At 40.1% G+C, this 25,846-nt stretch overlaps 1 protein-coding gene across 3 annotated transcripts in view; it reads right to left on the minus strand.

The window, feature by feature from the left end:
• Nucleotides 1–401: 401 nt before the first annotated feature.
• Nucleotides 402–25,846, minus strand: part of TAF4 (TATA-box binding protein associated factor 4) — a 92,290-nt gene continuing 66,845 nt past the window's right edge. For all 3 annotated transcript variants that reach the window (XM_088153412.1, XM_088153411.1, XM_088153410.1), the window contains exons 12-16: nt 25,367–25,497; nt 18,978–19,103; nt 13,257–13,313; nt 13,000–13,119; nt 402–1,629 (exon numbers count right to left, since the gene is read on the minus strand). In XM_088153412.1, the coding sequence (XP_088009538.1) occupies nt 1,462–1,629; nt 13,000–13,119; nt 13,257–13,313; nt 18,978–19,103; nt 25,367–25,497 (602 nt within the window). In that variant the 3' untranslated portion in view covers nt 402–1,461. The remainder of the gene's footprint in view (nt 1,630–12,999; nt 13,120–13,256; nt 13,314–18,977; nt 19,104–25,366; nt 25,498–25,846) is intronic.

Genomic DNA, 25,846 nt, shown 5'->3' on the forward strand with positions numbered 1-25,846 from the left:
TTACATAAAAAAAAATGGAAAGACAGGATTTCTTTTTCCCTAAAAGACAAATAAAAAGGTGTAACAGTTTGTTGGATGTTGATAAAAATACTGATCAGCATTCAGTTTACACACAAAAAGAATAAAAGGTGCAAATGCACCGGAAACTCTTCTTGCACAAGGCTCTGTTCAAATCAATGCCAGTTCGTGCACAGCAAACCTTCATTCCAATAGGTTTTGCACAAGAAAGGTTCCCAGTAGCCCCTGCCCTTAAAAATCTAACATGAGAGTTCACACAAAGAAAGCCGACATATTTACAGTCATAAAAGTACTATCAATAGACAATTTAATACAATAACCTCTGAAAATATAAAGAACCAATTAGTATATTTGTAATAAAAAAATAGGTAGAAACAGGGGAATTTTGCTCTGGACATCTTTAAAGTAAGCCCATAGCTTTGCATACAGTCTTTTAGCAAAATAATTATAGTTTACATAGCCATTTTTAATGTTATGTGCCAAAAATTATGTACAATTACCGACAAAATACACCAACCATTTTTCAACACTTGATTTCACACTGAGAAACTGCCTTTTTGATGATTCCTCTCAACTCTGATTTTTATTTAATCTAAGCTTTCACTTTCGCTAAAAAACACAGTGCAAGTAAAATATATTTATGCTGAAAAGGTTTTTCTTTTTTTTTCCTTTTTTCTTTTTTGTTTTAAACTTTACAGCTTTACAAACTATAGCAAATAAATGCATTTCTTTTTTTCCTTTTTTAATTTTTTGTACAGATGCTGATAAAACATTCAGAAGGAACTCTCCTTTGTGAGTCTTCAGAGTTGGGTGGGGTGCCTCTAATAAGCAAAAATAATAAGATTAAAAGAATTGAGGTTACGCTTAAAATTAAATGTAATGTAGAATTTGAACAATCTTGGGCAGGAAAAGATAAATATTTATTAAAATCAAGTTTATTTTGCTAACTGACTTCTTTTAAAAGCTAAAATAAAATGAGGTCATCTGCTGTAGGCATATACCTAGATAAGTTGATTTAGTTAAGTACAACTGAAATAAAATGCACAATTAATGTTGAATTGCTACAGGATCTGACACAGAGTAGCTGGTTATTTGCTAATGGTTCCCTCAGTCTCTATAATATGGCTTGTTTGGCAAGAAGGCCACTCAAAGAGATGAGTTAAACTTTCAATTGTCCGCATATTGTCTCCTCAGGCCTTTCCACGTCTCCTTACTGTCAGAAAGGGCTCTCTCACACATCAAAGGGTTTATAATCAATGGGAATAGAAAACGGCTTCTTGCAAAGAGATGGCTGTCTCAGGGTGGTGGCTGATGATGGGGTGTTCTGATTTGGATTTAAAACAATATCCCATATGCTTGTTACAAAAAGGCGTAATCTGCAAATATATATAAAAAGTGTCCCCAGGGTCTTCTTTGCCAAAAATACCTTGATCTTCTCCACTTTTACTTAAGGAATGCTTTATAGAGCAATAGTGAATGGCTTGTCTCTCGCTCATTTTCTAAACAAAATATGAGGTCCCTGAGGTTCACCCGCGTTATCCTTTGCCGTGTAAACTGTCTGGTTGTTCCAATTCCGGAGCTTCCTGGGACTGCTACGCTCGGACTGGATCCCTGAAAAAGGAGAGAAGAAAGTAAGTTTTTGATCCCTCAGGCAGAATCCCCTTGCAAAGCTGACTAACCCATACTGAATACCGAACAGGAAGATTTAATAGCAAGACATTTCTTCAAGCAAAAAAGTAAGAATCATGTGTAAACTATCTTACTTAATTAAAAAGAAACTGGATACAGGTTGGCCAAATGTTTGACATGGACACAATGCATCACTGCCCTGACCACTACGGTCCTTGCACTCACACAAAAGAGTCCAGATGTGGCTTCTGGCACTACAAGGCTTTCCACTGTAATATAGGTAACTGCTTTATGCTGAATATATTGATCTACAGTAGTGTTTCCCAACCTTGACAACTTTAAGATGTGTGGATTTCAACCTTCCTTTCAGGGACCCAATAAATGAGAAAGAACTGCTTGATTTTGGAGCCATTGCTGCAGTCATAGAACTTCTATTAGAAAGGGTTGAACTACATGCAGGTTGGAACCCAAAGTGAAGAATAATATTCTGCATGCATAAGTTCTCAACTGGAATCCACCTTAAACTTTTTTACTTAAGTATTTATTTAGTTTATTTATATACTGTCAGTTTCAGCAATGCCACAATCCTGGGACTTAGGACAGGTCCTTAAAATAGACCTCTTCTCAACCTCATTCCTTCTAGATGCTTTAAATTGCAACTCACATTTAAACTAGTCATAATGGTGATGCTATGCCAGCTGGTAATGCTGTAGATCAATGTTTCTCAACCTTGGCCACTTTAAGATGTGTGGACTTCAACTCCCAGAATTCCCCAGCCAGCATCACTGGTTAAAATGTTTTATTTATTGGGTCCCCGGAAGGACAGAGCACCTACAACTGTCATGTTCACCTTTTATGTTTCCTCCTTCTTCCTCCTCCTCTTCCCAGGGCAATGACATCTTTAACGTTGGGCTATCTCCATACTGCTGTTGCTTCTCCTTTTTTTACCATCTCTAAGCCAAGCAGTTGCCCTTGACCCATACTTCCCAGACAGCACCCATGTCCTCCAATATCTTTTAAGAAAACCGGACTCAACACAGTTCTCATATTCATTCATATTAATTCATAACGATATTTATAATCCTGCATTTCCTAGTTGAAAAGAGAGCCTCTAAAGCTGCTGAGAATGAGAAAGAACTATCAAAATAATAAACAATTGCATCTAATAAAACATAATTAAAATGAAAAATGAATAAAGCAGGTAACGGGTTATTTTTCTGCTTTGTAAAACTGTATTAAGTGTTTGCCTAAACAAAACTATTTTCACAAGGCAAGAGTTGAACAGTATCATTAGTATGATGCTAGTCTGCCTTAGAATCTCTTAGATAACTATTGCCAAGGGTGCTGGTAGATGCAAGTTAAGCCAACCTGCTTCAAACTGTCATTTTAACCTGCACTGCAGCGTTTTGTGTCATTAAAACAATTTCCACAATACCGTACAGAATGTCGTAAAATTTCTTTTTCTGGTGGTAAGAATAACAAAGGCCTTCTACTATGAAAATGTTCTTAGAACATTAGCAGGGGTGGGAAGGGTCTGGTCCACTGTAAAAGCTAAGTTTCCTACATGCACTAAGTGAATGCATTAACAACAGCAAAAATCCAAACCAGGAAACGTTATAAGTGCAACAGAAACCTCAAATGCCCATCAGATTAGATTGAGGATCTATAAAAATAGGGACAGTGTTCTGGTTCCAATGTATGTATGTATGTATGTAGGTAGGTAGGTAGGTAGGTAGGTAGGTAGGTAGGTAGACAGACAGACAGACAGACATGGTAGGTAGGTAGGTGGGTAGGTAGGTAGGTAGGTAGGTAGGTAGGTAGACAGACAGACAGACAGACAGACAGACAGACATGGTAGGTAGGTAGGTAGGTAGGTAGGTAGGTAGGTAGGTAGACAGACAGACAGACATGGTAGGTAGGTAGGTAGGTAGGTAGGTAGGTAGGTAGACAGACAGACAGACAGACATGGTAGGTAGGTAGGTAGGTAGGTAGGTAGGTAGGTAGGTAGACAGACAGACAGACAGACATGGTAGGTAGGTAGGTAGGTAGGTAGGTAGGTAGGTAGGTAGGTAGGTAGATGATAGACAGAGGTTTTTTTTATCCCACCTTCATTGTTTTTCTAAATAACTCAAGGCGGCGAACATACCTAATACTCCTTCCTCCTCCTATTTTCCCCACAACAACAGCCCTGTGAAGTGGTTTTAAACTGAATATATTCTACAGCAAAGATACTAACGTTATATTATAGGATATCAGTCTGATTGAGGCCAAAGCATATTGGTACAAAATCCCTCTCTATCTCAGTCTCTCAAAGTTTGACTTGCAACTAACCCAATCTGTTTTTACTAAACCTTTAACCTGTAATCTGTAGCCTCCTGACTTCCTTTTTAGAATTAATTTAGACAAAGTTGTAAAGATTTTTCAATATAATCTAAATGAAACATGTGAAAAAATGCCTACTGGTGCTTCATTGCCATTTGTGCCATTAAAATAATTGCACCAGCTTACAGCTACAAGCTTGAGTTAAAACCCTAAAGTGTGCCTCATCTATCATGGAAAGTTTTATCAGTTTCCTTGGAATCAATCAATTTGAAAATGAAAGGCCTTACAAAAAGAAATGTGTAAAGGCTTATCATAGACCTACAATTTTTTCTAGGTGTATAAATACATTTCCTGTTAGGAAAAGGCAGATATCCTCTAGATTAGTGTTTCTTAAACTTTTTGCTCTCAGGACCCCTTCCCACTTTTAAAAATTATGGGAAACCCCCAAAAAGCTTTTGTTTGTATGGGTTACATTTATCAATATTTACTATATTAAAAATTAAAACTGATGCACTCGTAGAATATTTATTCAAATGTAAAAATAATATTAAACCCATTAGATATTAACATAAAACATTTTTCATGAAAAAAAACCTATTTTTAAAACAAATAAATAATGAGAAGCGTGACGCTGTTTTAAATTTTTGCAAATATCTTCAATATCTGGCAAATAATGTTGATTTTGCAGACCCTAAGAGGGTCTTGGGGGACCCACAGGGGTCCTTGGAACACACTTTAAGAAACATTGCTCTACATGACTGAGACTATAACTTCATTCTATCCAGTCAGGGATTATGCCAGATTCTATGCCAGGAATGAGTCTATGAACAGCCATGCTGGATTAGGTTAAAACTCAACTTAAAACAGCCCTCTGTTTCTTATACAAGTTAACCAAAGGTGCCTGAAGTGGTCCCAAATGAAGATGGAGGCCCACCCCTTTTCCATTCTTGTTCCCCTGCAATTGGCATTGGGGGCATGCTGCCCCCAACCCAGACTAACACTGAGTCTTCATGATCAATAGCCCTTAACAGACCTGTCCACCATGAGTTTATTCCATCTCCTTTTAGTCATCCAAGTTAGTAGTCATCACTATAACTTATGATTATGATTTCCACAGTTCAATTGTGTACTGTGAAAGAACTCCTTAATTGAATTACCCCTGCTTCTGATCTTTTGACAGAGGAAGAATAACTTCCCTATGCATTTTCTCCAAGTCACCCATGATTTTATACACTTTGATTATGCAATTCCTCAGTCACCTTTTAGCCTAAAACAAACCCAAATGTTCTAGAATTTTCTCACAGGGAATGTGTTCAAGCTCCATGATCTTTTTGATTGCCAGTTGTCTGTCTACTCTGGGAGATCTGGATTTAATCTACCTCCATATCATTCATCATGCTGTATTCAAACATTCTTAAAAATATCTGCATAGTATAGGCCTCCAGAATTACATGACTTTAAAAAATACCTTTACTAATCTCAGAGTACCAAATTGCAATCTGTCACCATAGCAAGCTCTGTTTTGATTTGGGTGACTATTCATACATCTACATATAGTCTTTTATTAAAACATAGATACCATATCAAGAACAATACTCTCCACATATTAAAGTGCTGTACAGTTCCTACCCATAAAGTTTGCAGCTATCACAGATACCTAAAAGTACCTTTGTATATCAGCGCTCTGTGTAATTAAAGTCAAAGATTAAAGGGAAGAGGATTCGTGCAATAATGTCACAGTTATAGCTCTAAATCCTAGTAAAGTCAGTTCAAATTACACCTTTTTATTTAACTCTGTTAAGATATTGGCTCTTGTGAAGCCAGACTTTCAACAACTCAGAAACTGCCAAAATAAATTTTTATCACTGCCTTTGATAAGTGCACTGACTATTAAAGGAAGAGGTAATTTAACTAACCAAACCAAAAAAACAAAAAACAAAAAATTCCACCAGGATAGGAGTGACATATAAAGAGAAAACAAAGAAGTGGGCTTGCAGTGTCTCTTCATTCCCACGAAAATATACGGAGAGACAGTAAATATCTGTAACCAGCAGGTGGCACATAAAGACCAGAAAACTAATTTCTATTTTAACTTTTAAAAAGTGTGGGGGTTAAAGATATTCAGAAGTAAAAACTTCCGATAATTCATGCAATGTGGAAGTGAGTGAGTTGGTAGAGCCTCTTAAAACACCCAGTAAAAAATCAGAGGAACATTTACTCATAAAGTTCAGTCTTTGTGATCTATATATTAATATTCAGAGTTTAATAAGCTAATAAAATAAACTCAGTGAACTAGAACTCTTATTGCACAAAGGCAAAAAGGATCGACTAAGTTTAACAGAATGGTGGGATGATTATCTTGTCTGGAATAGAACTGAAAGGTACAGCTTGTTCAAAATGAACACTAGCAATAAAAGTTGAAAGGGGATTACAGTCTTTTAAAAATAACCACATCTCCACAGAAAGCCAAGGGAATGAACTTCATGATATTGTTGAGAGTATCTGCTTTAAAGTAAATGCAAGATGGAATAAAAGTAGTCTGGAAACCATTATTGCTTTCCTCACCAACCATCCAAGCAAGAAGATGAGGATTTTTTTTTCCTAAAAGCAATCTACTTTTAGGATCTTTCAAAATGGCATGAAGCAGCGATGATGGGAAACTGTGGGGTCCTTGGTGCTCTCTTGTTTGCTTGCAGATGTTTCATTACCCAACTAGGTAATGTCATCAGTGCGAGTGAGTGTGGAGTTTGCTCCCTGTTTATATATTTACAACGAAGAGGAAAACAATACCGTAATCAAAGAACTATGAAGGAGAAAACCACATCCCCACCAAAACTGGCCGGGCAAGCTACTGTATACAATATGTACTATATATAAACAGGGAGCAAATCCCACACTCACTCACACTGATGACGTTATCTAGTTGAGTAATGAAACATCTGCAACCAAACAACCAGAGAGCACCAAGGACTCCAGAGTTCAACCCTGAACTACATATATTCTCTTCTATTGGAATGATGGAAAACTCTAGTTAACCCAACCAATGTTGGGATACAAACCCTGCCAAGCATGGTCCTTCTATGATATTCCTAATCTGTCTTGACTACCACTTTCTCCTTCATAGAGTAGAAGACAGAAAGGGATCAGCTACCCTAACTTGATCTTAACCAACAGGGAAGACTTAGTAGACTAAGTGGAAGTAGTAGTAACACTGGGGAAGTGACTATATAATGCTGGAGTTCTGAATTTCACAAGAAACTATAATAAGAACATACTTAGACTTTTTTTAAAAAGCCAGATTTTAATAATCTCAGAGCAATAATTAGGAGGATCCCATGGCAGGAGAAACTAATGGGATGAATTCAATATTGGTGGAAGTTTCTAAAAAAGGAGTTTTTATTGAAAGCATGAATGCAAACCTTTCTAATAAGGAAAAAATGCATAAAAGCAGCCAACATACCTGCATAAAAAGCTTAGTGACAATCCCAAAGAATACGTATAAGGAAAAGAGGCAGGTATCCAAGGGAGAATACATATGGGTGGATTACTTTTACAGAGATGTGTACCAGGAAAGCTAATACTCAGAATGAGATGACATTAGCAAAGGATGCTAAGAACCTTTGCTAAAAAAGAGCTTCTTTAGATTTGTTCAGAAGAACAAAAATCTTTACACCAGCTGCTTAGTAAAGATGGCAAAAGGATGGATGATAAAGAAAAGACAGAAATATTCATTCTTATTGTAGTTCGGCCTTCTCTGAGAACATACCTGTTCTACTTAACAATTAATTCTTTGTCATCCATCCTTTTGCCCTTCTAAATCTGTGTTTCTATCAATGTTTCTTTGATCCATGTTAGATGTGTCCTCTTAGCTTCCTTGCTTTTGTCTAACTCTGGACTAGAATTGATATATTTTCACCTCACTTTTTCCTGAATTGAGCCCCAAATAAGAATAACTTTAAAATCCTGTTCACTCATCCTCTTCCTGCGGTATTTACCACATGCCAAGATTTACTTCCTGCAGATAGTCACACTGAAGAAGCAACTATCTGCAGGACCCTGACATCATCTGAGTGATGCCAGCAGGACCGAGGCTTATCTATAGCACTTCAGTCACCTAAATGTGGCTTAGATAGCTCCTGAATTTGTTTCAGGGGGATTCTGGACAAGCCCCGTGCTTCCAAATAACTTGCCCATACTGCCTGTTAAAGAAATTATTTCATAGCCTGTCTTCCGTTATCTGCTAATTTTCACCAGCAATGGTGCTTGGCTGGCAGATTTTTTAGAAGATTTTTTTATACTGCTAAGCTTTCTGAACTATATCCCAATTTTGAAATAGTCTACCAACCAAAGAGCAAAACGAGGAGTTAAGTGGAAGGCAAGCTGCTAAAAAGATGCTCATGCTGGCAGAAATGCTTCTGGGGAACTTTTGGGTAGGCCTTGAGGTATATTGGCCTAATTAATACAACGTGCAAAGTGACATTGTGCTGATTTTGGCAGGTTATGCAATCCCAGCCCTTATGATTCGCAAGCCATTTTTACAAACCCAACCTATTGTGCAAAGCCAGTCTATCATAGTATATTTAACGAACTATGGCTAAAGCAAACCACAGCTTAATCGGATGTGTGAATTGGTTTGAGTGATCCCAATTCGAGGTTACATACTTGAAACTATGGATATACAACATTTCATTTGGTTGATCTTTCTTAATATACATTTCTGCGATCAACTGAATCGTACTCAGAAATGAAAGGGGGGGGGAAAGTATTACTGGTAACTTATCCAGCACCCTTCTTCCACTTCATATCACCCACATATTTTGGATGATAATTTCCATCATTCTTCTTGTACTAGCTGGACTTTTAAGATTTGTAGAGCAACCATCTGGAGGGGAATAGGTGGGGAGATACAGGAATCCAAGCCATTTGGGGATCTTTTATTTTTTTACAGCATATTTATAAGCTCTTCAGAAATGTCCCAACTGTGTATTCAAAGTGTGCATGTATTTCCTAGCTGCTGGGAATTGGGCAACAAGGTAGTTTGTAGTTTGGAGAGTCTAGCTTGCATAGAATAGCGTGAACATGCTTGAGGTGAAACTTGATCTAAAATGTGTCAAAACCTATCAATCCTGCCGTTACTGTTTGCAGGGAATGCTGCACATGACGTGGGTATAACTAAGGCTAGTAATCTAAACTACACCTTCTCTTCTGAAAAGTGTAACGTGAAAGCTTTCATTGACCAAAGCCATGATGGGTGGCAGAGGTCTATATCTACTATGTGCTCATGAGGGGACAACTATGGCATATGGAAGATTGCAATTTGGAATGCAAGAGGAGTAATTAGCACTAAATTAATGAGTGAAAAAAGGATAGAAAACTGAGATTGGCTTTTTAGTTTAGTACACTCAATTAAATAAACTAAAATGAGAGTAAAACAACTATAGGAAGAGAAAATACAAACCCAGTATGAAAGAAAATGAACTAATCAACAAACAGAATGAACAGAGCTTGGATCAGAGGATCAAAGAATTACATTACAGAATGCAACAGAATTGTGTAGAGTTACACTAATGGGAAGTAAGAAAAATAGTGCTTGGTGGAATTATGAGGTGAAAGAGGCTATGGATGAGACAATGCATATAGGAAAACTACTGCTTCAAAAAGTGAGGATGAAAGAAGTATTGTTTATACATTTATTTTCTGCACTATTTATATGCTCTGTATACATATATTGCATAGTGTGTGTATAGGGAAAAAAGACAGTTGCAAAAAATGTAATTAAAGAGAGCAAGGAATGGTTAAGATGAAAAGAGACAGAACATTCAATATTGATGGAAGCTTCCAGCCTTCCGTATGAAAAGCAAAGCAGCAAGAGTGAATGAAAGAACTCTAGCAGGGCTAGTTTGCTCAGTCTGGCAGAATTTGGATTGAAAGTATACAAAAGGTGACGGTAAGAAAAAATTGAGAAGAGCAGTGTAGCTTTATACTAGGCAGAGGATGTGCAGGCCAGATTTTTGCTCTTAAACAGATCACTGAGAAAATGTATTAATATGAGAAAGAAAATTCACCATATATTATACATTGTACAATATATAATGTATAATAAAGTGTATTGTAGAAATGAATAGGCTTGAATTATGATTTGTTGTGTGAGTATGTAACTGAAAGTTGCTGAATGTGAAAGGGCAATACAGGTAGTCCTTGCTTAATAACCACAATTGGGACCCGCAACTCCATCCCTAAGCACCGCATTCACTATGACTGCGACTTATGATTTTACTTCCACCTTCTCTATTTAATTCTGCTTGTCGCAAGTCAGTGGCAAAGCGCCTGAATGGCAATCACACAACTGTAGGACGCTGCAACGGTCATAAAGGATTGGTTTTTTTACACTGCCATAACTCTGAACAGTCGCTAAACGAGGCAGTTAGTAAGCGAGGACTACCTGTATGATGGAAATAAAACAAATGTGAGAACAAACGGAATGGTTAGGAAATGTTTCATAAGCAGGAAGTAAGAAAAGGATGCCTGATGTTTCCTTGGTTGTTTAAAGTATTTATGAAAAAGTATATAAGGAATGTTTGTGGTGGCAGTTCAGAACTTTTATTGGGGATGTGAATGTATTTGTACTTTTACATGCAGATGTATCTGGCTGAGAAACTGAATGATCTGCAGTGAATGTTAGATCAATTGTATGATCCAACCATCAAGATCCTCAAAAGGAGGAGTATGGTCCTGAAAATCAATGTATCAAACACCAAGTAATTCTGTTTGACAGGAAACGGAATTAACTGCTGCAAGTTATCCAGAAATGACAAAACATTTGATTAAGTAGATGAATGTGTGTACCTATGTAGAATGTTTACTAAAGATGGGAAAATAATAACATTTTAAGATGTTGGCAAATGCTGGCAGAAAGATAGTGGTAGCATGTGGTCTGTGAGCATGTGCGTAAAAGAATCTTCTGCCCACTGTGGTATATGTGACAACAGCATATGTCAAGAGAAATATGGGATTCAATGGCAATGGAAGACACAGGGTCCAGAACGAACGAGTGCTGCATAAATAATGACTGAATGCAAAACTGAGCGCCAGTATGAAAAGAGTATATTGAAGGGCTTTTTCAGGCAGTGAGAATGAATGGGGTCATAAAACAAATATATAGAAGAGTGAATGGGGCAAGAAGAGGAAGGAGGGGAATACTGAGAAAATTGTGACTGGGTGGAGTTGGTGAGATACCCAAGAGATGATACGTTAAAAAAAACTAAAGGCAACGGATATAGTGGGAAAAGGATGTTCTGCAAGTATAGAGAGGTATGAAGAGGAACAGTAAATGGTACTGGTGTAAGCTAGTTTTAGTTATGTTTTGTTCTGTTCTTACTGTGTGCCTTTAATTTGTGTGTTTGTGTGGGGTCTTATGCCTTTTTTGTACTCTGCATAATGTTGCTGATCCCCAAAGGCATGATGAACTATATATATATGCATGCAAAAATGTTCAGACACCAACTTTCTAAAGTAAGAACAAGGAATTAATTTGCCGAGATGGAAAATCAGTATTTCATGTTCTCTCTGGTATTTGAAATCTTGCCAATGTGTTAATTGCGTAATAAAATGGATTCTCTTTTTCATGGCTGATTGGCTGGCATTCATTTAGTAGCTAAACAGATCCTGAATTCCCCTGCTTAAAGGTGATTTGTATATTCTTAACATTCTTCGGACATTAGCATACCACTGGCAATATGCTTTCTCTGCAAAAAAACAAACAAGCAAAAAAAATATGCACAGGCCCATAAAGATAGACAAGGGAAGCTCAGTGTGCAACAGCAGCCAGACAGCTGTGAGTTAATTAGAGCCAAAGCAGCTGGCTTTTAATTAAGCAAACAAAAGCTTCAATTCAGGCAGTCTGCACTTGATTTGGCTATCCAGTAACTGATTAATTTAAAGAAACTCAATTAATCAGTTTGTTGAAGTGCAAGCAAGACTTCCTGTGGAATCAAAAACAGATCTGGAGCTTTTAAAAGGGATGTTAAACTAAACATGTTGCATGCCTATGCACAGACTTGCACATGACTGCACCCAAATTAAGCAGCATTCAAAACAAACCCTAATACTGGAAACCAGCCAGCCAGATATGCAGCTATTCTCTACTTAAATGACAGCTATCTTCAGGCATGACATGAGGGGCAGACAATGCAGGTCAGTTTTTCCTCTGGAGAGAAACAATGATAGAAACCTCTGGAACAGTGTGTCTGGGGTGAGCCATATACAAAAACTGCTCTCCCCAAGCATGCAAGCTCCTGGTGGTACCATGGAGCCCAGGGACACAGTTTCTAGGACTGTTCCTGAGCTAAGTGGAACTCTGTCTTTAGAGCAGATAGAAAGCGCAATCTTTAACAGATTTAACAGGAAGGAACTGCTACCCCTCTAATCTAACAATGAACACTACTGCTCAAGTTCCAAGAACAAAGGAAAACAAATCCTTTCTATGAAATTGGGACAGAAACCACCTTCATTTTACTAGATATGGAGGTGGGAATTAAACAGGAGTAGCAGATAGCTTTCTTGCATATGGTCCTGGAAGGAGGACAAAAGGAAGGGACAACAGTCATGATGAAAACTGCCCCCACCTTTAATTCAAGTCCCCCCCCACATACATTCTCAAGCACTGCAAACGTGACATCTAGCAAACCTAACACCAACTTCATTTCCTGATTCATTTTTAAAAAGCTGGAAACTAAAAAAGAATACAAAAGAAGACGCCATCTCGAGGCTGATACATCTTGGAATTTATCAGGGCCAACTTCTTTGAAGAACCTTACAGGTAAAACCCCTTTAAAAGCTTCTGCCTATCAAACCTTAAACCCACAGCTCCTGGAAAGAAAATGCCAAATGTTTAAAAGCCTGTAATCATTAGTTTTGCTGGGGGTAAAACTGAGTTGTCAGTTTAATTCAAGATAGGAAGAGGGGCTTGAACTACTGAAAATATGATTTACAAGGGTGCAGGTGTTTGCAAAGAGAATTCTTCTCTCATACCTCTGTCCCTGATCCAGAACCTGGAGAATCCACTTTCCTTTTCCTTCTGGGCCCTATTGCAGCCAATGCAGTCAAGTTAGCATCTCTCTGTCGCATTTGTGCTAGTTCTTGTTGTTGCATCTGGGTTTGGCAAAACAAAATTATCATTATTTCCTTGCAGTTTTTATTCTCACTTATGCTTTTTTTGGAATGCAATCACTCTTACATAGTTGAATATACATCTTGGTTCTAAAATGGTAAATATAATTTAAACATACCTCCTTGGCCTTTTGTTTCAACCTAAGCTGCTCTGGATCTTCTTGTCTAGATCGAGACTGTGTTGATTTAAAAAAAACGAGAATGGGGGAGAGGAGAGAAAGAGAATGAAGAAACATTTTAAAATTATGTTATGTTTTAGTAACGTTCAATGCATTTATAAACAATGTCCATTCATATTGTTAAATGGAATGGGATACCTTGAGCTTTAAGAATAGATTAATGGCATATTTAAAAACGATTATATCATTAGTGCTGAACTGGGAAGAAGAAAATTCAGATCCAACTGATTCCCAGCTGTCCACCAGCCCAGTCAAGCTCTGCCTTCTCCTTCTCAGCTACTACTGTTCTCCTTCTCCTTCTTCTCATGTAAAGTCATTCCTTTCCTGGCATTCAGACTGCTTCAGATCCATTCAAAATAAAATTGTGGTCTTCTTTACCCAAAACAAATTTTGGAATGATTGGTACTCAAGTTTGCCCAGTGCTTTAGGATGAGAACAGGTGCTAGAGAGTCCATCAAATTCCCTTCCCATCCTTCCAGCTAGGAATCTAGGAGGGGCGGACTATTTTTTACAACAAGCCAATGGAGTAGGCTAGGTTCAGACAAAATAACTGGAAGACAGCATTTGTGGGATCCAAACACAGTGAAAAAATTCTCATTTAAAAAAGAGGGAGGGAGAGGGAACATTTTGCACATCTTTTACATGGTGAGAACTGGAGATGTAATCCTACCATTTTCGGGCTTCAGAACGCAAGCATGGGGAAAATGAAGGAATGCTTTTTCTAGAAGCATGAAAGCACTGAGGAGAGGAAGAACTTTGTTCTGTAACTGATGGCTTACAATTTAAATAAATCAGTCTGAAATATCAGAAGATTGAATAAAGGAAAAATTTAAAAACTAAAAAGCATTAATATTATCTTTTTTTTCCATGATTTTAAACTGAAAAAGCTAGAAAGATCAAGCCTCCCAGTGAGTTAGACTGTGCATAAAATGTTTCTAACCGTACTAGTATATCTAAACAATACTGTAATACTTTTATTATGCTTATCCATTTTTCAGAATAGTCTGCAACCATAATAATCATGACCTTCAGACTGAATTTTATGTTAAACAAAGACGGTCAAAGAGATGGTAGAGGTAAAGCAGAACACCTACATCATGGGCTAGGTTGCAATTTCTGAGATGTAGAGAATTTAAATTCAGAATTAAAATAGGAATTTATGTTAATCACGACTCATGAGATTACGTAGATGGAATGGGACCAGGCTACAAGATTATAAGGGGCCTCGACAGCCCTCATGTATCGGCATCTTGTTTGTATCTGTCTCTTTTCTTCCTTCTCTTCAAATAGGAAAGGAGGCAACATATGAAAGACATTACAGTTCCATATCCCTGTCAAAGCATATACAAACACTTAAATCTGCCTGAGGGATTATTAGGGGAAGAAGTTACCGTTGTGTGAAAAAGAAAGTACACTCTCTTTGAGTTCTATGGTTTACGTATCAGGACATAATAAAAATCATCTGGTCCTTAGCAGTTCTCAAAAGTAGGTAAATACAACCTCAGATGAACAACAACACAACATATTACACCATGTCGTCATTTATTTTACAAAAAGAAAGCCAAAATGGAGAAGCCATATGTGAAAAACTAAGTACACCTTATGATTCAATAACTTGTAGGACCACCTTTAGCAGCAATAACTTGAAGTAATCGTTTTCTGTATGACTTTATCAGTCTCTCACATCGTTGTGGAGGAATTCTGGCCCACTCTTCTTTACAATATTGCTTCAGTTTATTGAGGTTTGCAGGTATTTGTTTATGCACAGCTCTCTTGAGGTCCTGCCACAGCATTTCAATCAGGTTGAGGTCTGGGCTTTGACTGGGCCATTGCAATACAGTGGTACCTCGGTTCACGAACTTAATTCATTCCACGATTCTGGTCGCGAACCGAATTGGTCGCGAACCGAATCAAATTTCCCATAAGGTTCAATATAAATAAGGTTAATCCGTTCTGACCCCTACGAATGTGGTCGCCAACCGATTTTGGTCGCCAACCAAATCAAATTTTCCCATAAGGGTCAATGTAAATACGGTTAATCCATTCTGAACCATATGTTTGTTTGTTTTTTAAACCACAAAAATATGAAACAAAGTATAGTACAGTACAGTATGAAGAGAGAGAACACTAATCTTGCTTGAGGCGACTTCTGGCATGGAGGACAGGAAGGCGGGTGGGGAGGCACTTATTGTTTGGAGGGAGAGTCCCCCTCCAAAAGGACATCGGGGAGATCTCCTTCAGGGGTGTCCTCTCTTCTTTGTCTCTTAGCTGCAGGCTCAGTTTTGGCAAAAAATCTGTCTAATGTCACTTGTTTTTTCCTGCGCTGCATAACCCTCCAGAAATGAGAGACCACGTTATCATTCATCAGATTCAACACGCTGTTCGATACAGTTATGTTGGGGTGGTGCTTCTCAAAGAAATCCTGGCACTCATTCCATTTTTCCATAATGGATTTTATCACATCACTGCTAACCTCCTCCCTGTCTTCCTCTTTCTCAGTGGAATGCTCCTCAACAAGCGCTTTCTGCTGCTCACTCTGGGGTTCAGCGAGTTCTTCCGTGGTCAGCTCCTCCTTATGGTCCTCAACAAGCTCCTCTATGTCTGCACCATTGACATCCAGACCCATACTCTTGCACATGGACACAATCTCCTCCACTACCTCTGCATCAGCCCCTTCAAAGTCACGTTCAGTGACACATTCTGGCCACAGTTTCCTCCAGGCTGAGTTTAAGGTCCGGTATGTGACATCTTCCCAGGCTTTGTCAATGAGGTTGATGCAGTGGAGGACATTGAAATGTTTCTTCCAGAATTCTTTCAGAGTCAAGGACGTCTCTTCAGTGACATTAAAACACCTGGTGAAGAGTGCCTTTGTGTACAGTTTCTTGAAGTTGCAGATCACTTGCTGGTCCATGGGCTGCAGAAGAGGTGTGGTGTTGGGGGGAGGAACTTGACCTTTATGAAGTTATACTCAGCGTCCATATCATCCACCAAGGCTGGAGGGTGTGCCGGGGCATTGTTCATCAGAAGAAGGCACCTTTCAGGCAGTTGGTTGTCAGAAAGATATTTTTTAACGGTGGGTGAGAACACCTCGTGCAGCCATTCCATGAACAATTGCCTTGTGACCCAAGCTTTCGCATTGGCCCTCCACAGACAGGCAGTCTGGCCTTGTTCACACTGTGTTCCTTGAATGCATGAGGGGTCTGGGAATTGTACACCAGTAGTGGCTTAATCTTCAGCTCGCCGCTTGCATTCGCACACAGCAAAAGGGTCAATCTGTCCTTCACAGGCTTGTGCCCTGGCAGTGCCTTTTCCTCCTGCGTGATAGTTCTGTTCGGCATCTTCTTCCAGAAGAGCCTTGTTTCATCACAGTTGAACAGTTGTTGAGCGACGTATCCTTCCACCTTCATGAATTCTGCGAATTCTTTCTTGTAGGCTTCTGCAGCGGCCTTGTCAGAACTGAAAGCCTCACCACGTCTTGTCACACTGTGGATGCCTTGCGCAGTCTTGTCACACTGTGGATCTCTTGCGGAATTTATCAAACCAGCCTCTACTGGCTTTAAATTCTCCACTTGTTGCACTTGTAGAGGGTTTTTTTTGCAGTAAATCACTGTGCAATTCCCTGGCTTTTTCACAGATCATAGCTTCACTAACGCTATCACCTGCCAGCTGTTTCTCATTCAGCCACACTAACAAAAGTTTTTCCACCTCTTCCAGCACTTGTGTCCTCTGCTTGGTTAACATTGTTACTCCTTTTGCCACATCAGCTCCTCTGATGGCATCTTTATTCTTCAAAATAGTTGAGATTGTCGACTTCGCCATCTTGTACTCCGAGACCATATCGGTCACACGAATACCATTCTCATGCTTTTCTACAATTTCCTTCTTCAATTCAATGGCTATTTTGTTCAAAACCTTATTCTTACCATTCTTGCTCTGCACTTTCTTTTTACCACCATGCTTGCTCTGCACTTTCTTTGGAGCCATGCTAAAAAGCACACCAAAAAGCTTCACAGCCAGTGTCTGTCCACGACCGTGATCTCACCTACAGGAAGCCACAACGTGTCAGAGCAGGGAAGATGGCCACAGGTCGTGTTCATCACCCAATGTGGAGTTCGCGAACGGAAGCAAAATTTTGCGAACGTTGTTCGTGAACTGAATTGTTTGTGAACAGAAGCATTCGTGAACCGAGGTATTACTGTACCTTGATTCTTTTCTTTTTCAGCCATTCTGTTGTAGATTTGCTGGTGTGCTTGGGATCATTGTCCTGCTGCATGACCCAATGTCAGCTAAGCTTTAGCTGTCGGACAGATGGCCTCACATTTGACTCTAGAATACTTTGGTATACAGAGGAGTTCATGGTCGACTCAATGACTGCAAGGTGCCCAGGTCCTGTGGCTCCAAAACAAGCCTAAATCATCACCCCTCCACCACCATGCTTGACAACTGGTATGAGATGTTTGTGCTGATATGCTGTGTTTGGTTTTTGCCAAACGTGGCACTGTGCGTTATGGCCAAACATCTCCACTTTGATCTCGTCTGTCCAAAGGACAGTGTTCCAGAAGTCTTGTGATTTGTTCAGATGCAACTTTGCAAACCTAAGCTGTGCTGCCATGTTCTTTTTAGAGAGAAGAGACTTTCTCCTGGCAACCCTTCCAAACAAACCATACTTGTTCAGTCTTTTTCTAACTGTACTGTCATGAACTTTAACATTTAACATGCTAACTGAGGCCTGTAGTGTCTGAGACGTGACTCTTGGATTTTTTGCAATTTCTCTGAGCATTGCACAGTCTGGCCTTGGGGTGAATTTGCTGGGATGCCCACTCCTGGGAAGATTGGCAACTGACCTGAATGTTTTCCACTTGAGAATCATCTTCCTCACTGTAGAAAGACGGACTTTAAATTGTTTGGAAATGGCCTTATAACCCTTCCCAGATTGATGGGCAGCAACAATCGCTTCTCTAAGATCACTGCTGATGTCTTTATTCTTTGGTATTGTGTTAACACACACCTCAGTGCTCAAGACCAGCAAACTCCTAAAACTTTGGCTTTTATAGAGGTAGCCACACTTGCTGATGATCAATTGATCAAGGGCATTTGATTAGCAGCACCTGGCTGCTACTTAGCTTCTTCATACCTATGGAAGCAGTAAGGGTGTACTTAGTTTTTCACACATGGCTTCTCCATTTTGGCTTTCTTTTTGTAAAATAAATGTCGACATGGTGTAATATGTTGTGCTGTTGTTCATCTGAGGTTGTATTTACCTACTTTTGAGAACTGCTACCGACTAGATGATTTTTATTATGTCCTGATACGTAAAACCATAGAACTCAAAGAGGGTGTACTTTCTTTTTCACACGACTGTATATATTCTGGGACTTCTTTAGACTTGGTCAATGCTCCCACTGACATTCTCCAACTCTACATGCTGATGAAAGCAGTTTTCAAAATGTTTGGAAATGACTTCCAGACCGTGCAGGACACTATCTGACAGTATGAACGTCTTATGCAGCACTTCAATGACACTGGATTGTAGCTGGTATCTAAACTTGAAGCAAACAAAGCCCCCTCCCTCTTTTCACTTCCTGCTCTTCACCTCTGCTCTTCCAATGACAAATGGGACAGTTGTTCAATCTATTAAGGATAAAACCCCAAAGCGCTTGCCTTTGCTGCACGCATTAATATTTCCCTTTCTTGTTCATCTTTCCGCTGTTTTTCTATTTGATCAAGTTGTTCAAAGAACTTGAGTTGTGCCCGAACATCACTTGCTTGTTCGTATCTTTCATCATCCTGAAAAACAAAATAATTTGCAAAATAAAAAATGGGCAAGAGAAGTCATAAAACAATATTTCTACCACATAGTTAGAAAAGAATGGAAATAATTCATTTACTGTGAATTCCCATTCTTCTCAAAAGTTGAGTCCAACCAGCTGGGAATGTCCTGCCTTTAGATCAAGAGACTCCTAGGTCTTTCAGAGAAGGCGTCCTTAGAACACCAATGCAAACTTTCAACCATTATGCTTATCCATGGTGACCTGCTGTGGCTGGAAAAGCCATCCCCTATCATTGTGTGACTATCAGATTCCTCAGTTGGAACTCATAACTACAGATTAACAACTAATTCAAGTGCCCCCAGTGGAACATTTAAATGGAATCCTTTCTCCAGGCCAGGGAACAGCTTTGATGAATCAGTGAGCCTAGCTGACCTCTACAGCTCAAGATAAAGAGAAATTCACAGTAATAAAGAACGCTTATATTGTTTTCTCCCTATTTGCACCCAAAAGGCCAGCTAGCTAAACACGTACAAGAGCAGTAGATCCTGAGTGACCTCACTGTCAAGAGTGAGCTAAGGATTAAGGAACTTCTAGAGCAGTGTTTATCAACCTTGGCAACTTGAAGACGTGTGGACTTCAACTTCCAGAATTCCCCAACCAGTATGGCTGGCTAGGAAATTCTGGAAGTTGAAGTCCACATATCTTCAAGTTGCCAAAGTTGACACACAGTGTTCTAGAGGATTCATTTTTTGAAGCATCTCTCAGTTTAAGAGAAAGTATTGACTTTGTACTGATGGATAACAGTATGAATAGAAGACCAGTGCTTGCTTTACAGATTTCTTCCAGGGAAACCATTTCCCAAAGGTATCCAATGCAGCTGTTGAATGGCTTCCAGACTGTGGGACAAGCATGCCAAGGCTCTGTGTTCCTTGACCCAACAAAACAGTAGACACTTTCTTGCCTAGTGAGTGGTTTTCAAGGGTACAAACAGGGAACTGTCCTGTCTGAATGGCCTCATTCTACAAGGTTGAGTTTTATGGTCCAACAAGCATCTAATATATGCTACTCCTTCTCTCTAGAAGAAAGATGGGGCATACAGAAGTTATTATTAGTTCATGAACCCTGTAGAATTTGGAGGTCGCTCTCAGGATCTGGGCTAAAGATCACCTTTTTCTTATAAATCTTGCAAAGAACCTTCTCCATGGATAGGACCCCTAATTTAAGCACTTTCCTGACAGAAGTACTATTAAAAAGATGGTCTTGAGAGTTAACTTGAAAGAGGCCACCCACAAAAACTTAATGGCACCTTGAGTGGGAAAGCTATTGGGCTGCACAGGGAATCTATTCATGTGAGAGCGCAGGGCAGACAACTCTCCTAACAACTCTGGAAAGCTAAGACTCTTGTTTTTTTAACCACCTCCAGACTGTGATCACATGACAGAGAATTTGTCACATGACATAAGGCTGAAGGCAAAGGAATTTCTCATAGTTGTTATATAAAAATCTGAACTGATTTGGCTTGACCCACTTGATTTGAATCACCTTCCTAGAACTAAAAAGAGTCTATGCTAAATTGATATTAGGAGACTTAAGGTTGCTGCTGCTGCTCCCATCTTCATAGTCTTCAACAGGAGAGGAGATGCCAGATCAGCTGTAATGAGTCTGTTGAATCCTGAGTCTGCAGAAAGAGCTGTCACAGGTTTGATTTTTCTCTGGACCCCTCTCTTTCAGAAAGTTCCCCTTGCTCCCAGTTTATGTTAGGAGTGTATAAACTGGGATTTTCTGGGCAAACCAAGTAAATCCAAATTATAGGTGAGGGAGAAGTTTCTTCCATGCCCATCAGAAGGGAATATTCTAGGTTTCTTCTGCAGTCTTTTCCATGCAGCATCTTTCCCATATCTACCTATAGGTAGTCCTCGACTTACAATGGCAATTGGGACCAGAATTTCCGTCACTAAGCGATAATCCCTGCAGTCCCGGTTTCCATTCTTAACTGAATCCCATGGTCGTTGGGTGAGGCAGCTTCCCCCAGTTTCCCACAACCAAAGTCAGTGGGAAAGCTGGCAAGAAGTTGCAAGTCTCAGGCCAGCAGGCAAGTAAGTGGGTGCTGCCAGACAGGGAAGGGAGTGAAGGGGTACATGGAGATGCAGGGGAGATACGGTGAGGGTCAGGGAGGATGTGCGAGGGAGAAGCGCAATGCGGGCTGGGGAGGGTGAGCAAGGGTGTGAGGGGGTGTGCAAGAGGTGCAGGTCAGGTGCATGAGAGTGTGGTGTGGGTCAGGGAGGGTGCATGGGGGTGCGCGAGAGGCACAGTGCAGGTCAGAGAGGGTGCACAAGGGTGCAGTACAGGTCATGGAGGGTGTGTGAGGTTGCAAGGGGTGTGTGTGAAAGGCATGGTTGGGGAGGGTGCGAGGGGGTGCACACAAGGCGCAACTCAGGTTGGGAAGGTGCACAAGGCACAGTGAGAGTCAGGGAGGGTGCGCAAGGGTGCGAGAGTGTGTGTGAGAGGCATGGTGTGGGTTGTGGAGGGTGTGCAGGGGTGCAGCGCAGGTCGGGGAGGATGCATGGGGATGCACAAGTGGCTGGCACTTTGTGAGCACCGAGGGGCTGAAGGAGGGTGAACAGTGAGGGAGTCTTACCCCACTGACTAACAACCTTCCCTGATGGCTTCCCCATTTACTTTCTGGGGAAGCTGGCAGGGAAGGTTGCAAATGACGATCACATGATTGCGGAGCACTGCAACCGGTCATAAGTGCAAGCCGGTTGCCAAGTGCCCAGTTTGCAATCGCATGACTGCAGTGGTGCTGGGACGGCCGGAACTCTGAGGACTGGTTGTAACCACCATTCGTTCGGCACTGTTGTAACTTTGAACCATCACTGAATGAATGGTCATAGGTCAAAGTCTATCTGCATAATTTGTGATGCCTGGGGTGGATGGATGGATGGATGGATGGATGGATGGATGGATGAATGGATGGATGGATGGATAAGTGAAGAATCACTGCCTAGGTATCTTGACCTCAAATCACACATGTGAAAAGTCCTTGTTTTCACAATCACGCTTTTCTCTGTAATGTTTCTTGGTAGAGTCATAATTTGAGATTAGGAGAGACACTGGAGCATTGAAACTTGTTCTAGCTGTTCCTAATTACTCTCCTTATCCATATTATAAAGCCCCCTACATCTAAGGAGAGGAGCTAAATAAACAGGGAGACAGCTCCAGGCCCCATCTAGAGCATACCAGCATTAAATAGCTAATCCACAGATTCTCCTTTGCTATACCTGGAACTTGGCAGAACCTGTCATTCCCAGTCCAGAGGCAGAATCTCTCAACCTAATTGACTTTCATGGCTCAAATTACCGTATAATAACTTTTCTAAATATTCACTTAGCCATTTTAACATTTAAAATGGGTTAATTATTATTATATCCCATTTTTAATGGTGTTGCTTAAGTAAGATTTTCAACTTTTTTCGATCGTATTTATTTAAAAATACAGTTCTTTTACTGTATGGAATTTTGACAAAAAATTCTATCCAATACGTACTGTTCCCTTAATCTTAAAGAATTTCCATCTTTCCTAATCTTAGCATTTACCAAAAAAAAAAAAAAAAATGCCTAGATGAGCTTATTGGCGGCCTCCAGATGGGTTGAGACTAGTGGCATGTTAGAGAGCTGAATTTAAGGCTCATCAGATCCTCTATTTTGGGACAGATAATAGCCAACGCCTTGAGAAAGTATATAACAGCATACAGGATATTAAGAAATAGTTTATATCAGGATTAAGCAATATTAGGTTTTGGAATTCTTTAAGCAGAAGCAATCTCTGCCTTGAACATCTCAGTTAATGAGATGTTTATATTCCCATTTGTACTGTTAAACCATGTATTTCCACAAGCTGTTGCTGTCCACCAAACCCCACCAAAAATGAGCTGCATAGTATACCTTTATGTTGGGGGGCTGGGGGGGTGGGCAATGTTCCCTCCAATTTCTGACACGCTATGTGCAGAAAAAAAATGTTTTGTGCAGCTTTTCCTCAACTAAGTACAAATTTGCGCACCACAATATGAGTACATGAGTAAATTGCAACTACACATTACAGCGACATGTTAACATGTTTATATATTCCTTAAAGTATACAAACTAGAAAGTATAATAGTATGTCACATACGTGTTTAAAAATCTTTCACTTTTCTTCGTCTCTGGACGTATTCTGAATTTTGTTTTTAATCCGTTCAATCGTGTCCAATTCTCAGAGACTGCCTAGACAAGTCCCTGCAGTTTTCTTGGCAAGGTTTTTCAGAAGTGGCTTGCCATTGCCTCCTTCCTAGGGCTGAGAGAGAGTGACTGGCCCAAGGCCACCCAGCTGGCTTTGTGCCTATGCCGGACTAGAACTCATGGTCTCCCGGTTTCTAACCTGATGCCTTAACCACTACACCAAACTGGCTATCATTCTGAACTTACTTAACGTTTAATTATTATTAATGTAAAAATTGAAACATTTTTAAAGTTAACATCAATCAGGGATTTTGTGGGGCCCAAAACTCAACAGATATTAATTAAACCTCTTTTTGGAAGGAGGAGGGAAATGAATTAAACTTTTTTGGAGGGGGGGAGGTGCCCCTTCATGCACAAGCAGCTCTGGCTGCAACTGCAAGGCTGAGAAAGGACGGGCGGACAGACTGCTGCTCCAGACAAAGGTACAAACTCACCACCTTGGCTTAACTGCAACAGCAAGTCTTGCTTGGTACCAGACGGAGCGGGAACTCCTATCAGTCCTGTCAGGTCCATTCCACGACAGTGCAAAGCGACCCTTGCTGCTGCAGTTAAGCCAAGGTGGCGAACTTGTGCCAGATTCCTCATGAGGCTGGAGTTTTATGGTGATTGGTGGCTGACTCTATTATTTAAACTTAATTTTGTGTGTGCTCAACTTTATACCATGTGCACAGATTTCATATGTCCATGAGTTGTGCACCCCTTAGAAGGAACATTGGACAGAGGATTAACTTTCTGTCTTCAAGCACACAATACCTCAGCAAGGATTCCAACAACAACATTCAAACAATATGTCAGGACAGATCAGCATACTATGAATGGAGTGGACGTGTGCCTTGAAAATTGAAGCCATCGTGTTGGCTAAATGTTCACTCAAGCATGATGGCCACCTTCTGTGGCATTCACTGCCACCACTCACTGATATATACTGACATCATTCTAAAAATGAGTAAAGGGCATTTCTCAGAGAGGTGTCCCTGAGTCCTGCCTGTCTAGGTGAAGAAGGCCAGACTCCAGGAGGCAATTATTAATTTGTCTACTTCACAGAAGAAATAAAGAATTGAAATCCCAGTGTACAATTGCTGGTTAGGTATAGCCAATTGGGTAGTCAAAAATCAAACCAATCAACCCATATTTGTTGAGATATTTTGCTTTAAGGAAGAGGATTTCCTAGGTCAAGCGTCAGCAACATTCCCTGTTAGCCACGTGAGACCCCAAGTGGCCACCTTGAGTAGGTGAGTCTAAATTTTAAGGATACTACAGGTAATTCTTGCTTGCCGACGGCAATTGGGGCCAGGAACAACACTGCTAAGTGACACAGTTGTAAGGTGTAAGATTATGTGACTGCACCAACTTACGATGGCAGTTCTGGCAGTCCCAACTGCTGTTATTAGGTGACTCCCACGCGGTCACAGCATCCTGCAGTCACATGATCACTATCTGCAACCTCCTGCTGGCTTCTCCATTGACTTTGCTTGTCAGAAGCTGGCAGTGAAGGTCACAAATGGTGATCACTGCAGGACACTGCAACGTTGTAATTGTGAAGCGCCCAAATTGTGATCATGTGACCGCAGGGACCACTGCAATGGCTGGAACTACAAGGGCTGGTCATAAATACCCCTTATTCAGCATCATGGTAACTTCGAACAGTCGCTGAATGAGTGGATGTTAAGCGAGGACTGCCTGCATTTGTTGCTTTCAGAGGCTGAGATTTAACCTGATAACAGATTTCAACCATCCAAAGAAGCCATTCCCTGTTTGCTTGTTGAACTGATACACACATTTTACATGCATGAAAATTCCTGACATATTGATTAAAATAAAATCATTCCTGTGGCTCAAGCTAATTTTTGAAATTGCTAGTCAATTCAATTCAAAATATATAAAACAGAATATAATTTCTTTGGGCCCAAATTACATTTAAACCCTTTCGCCAGAACATTTTTGTTGTGGTCTGTTTCCAAGGCATTGCCAATAACTTCACAATAAAGAATACAACAGTTACCTTGTAAGAAATATTCCTTTGCTGGGCAGTCTCTGATACTTTCTCAACCAGGTTTTGTAACCTTTGTTGCGTCGCATGTGATACGTAACTAACTACATCAGGATGGATTTCCGTTATTCCATGCTTTTTACCTGAGTTTCCAAGAAAAGCAAAGGCATTTGGTAATGAACATAAGCCCACATTGATGAATTAGAGCTAGCTTCTGATCAGCAGCTGTGTGTGAACTCTTTTTTCTTTACATGAGTTGTAGCTAAACAGGTGAGCTGGCCCCCAAGAATGCACTGCCTTTAATATATTGTGAATGTTCTATCTAGAGAGATCGACAGAAGAACTAAGTAGGAGATTGAAACTGCAGTTGTGTACCAATGCAATGGCAAATGAAGAGCAGGCTTCTTCTAAACATCCAAGAAGAATTCCCTGTGCAGGTGCAGACCCCGTATCTGTGATGCCCAGAGACCAATGAGCATAAGTAACATATGA

Source organism: Python bivittatus, unplaced genomic scaffold (assembly GCF_059951505.1).
Source record: "Python bivittatus isolate LINGU-HERP-01145 unplaced genomic scaffold, Pbiv_v1 ctg000700_np1212, whole genome shotgun sequence".
Lineage (NCBI taxonomy): Eukaryota > Metazoa > Chordata > Lepidosauria > Squamata > Pythonidae > Python > Python bivittatus.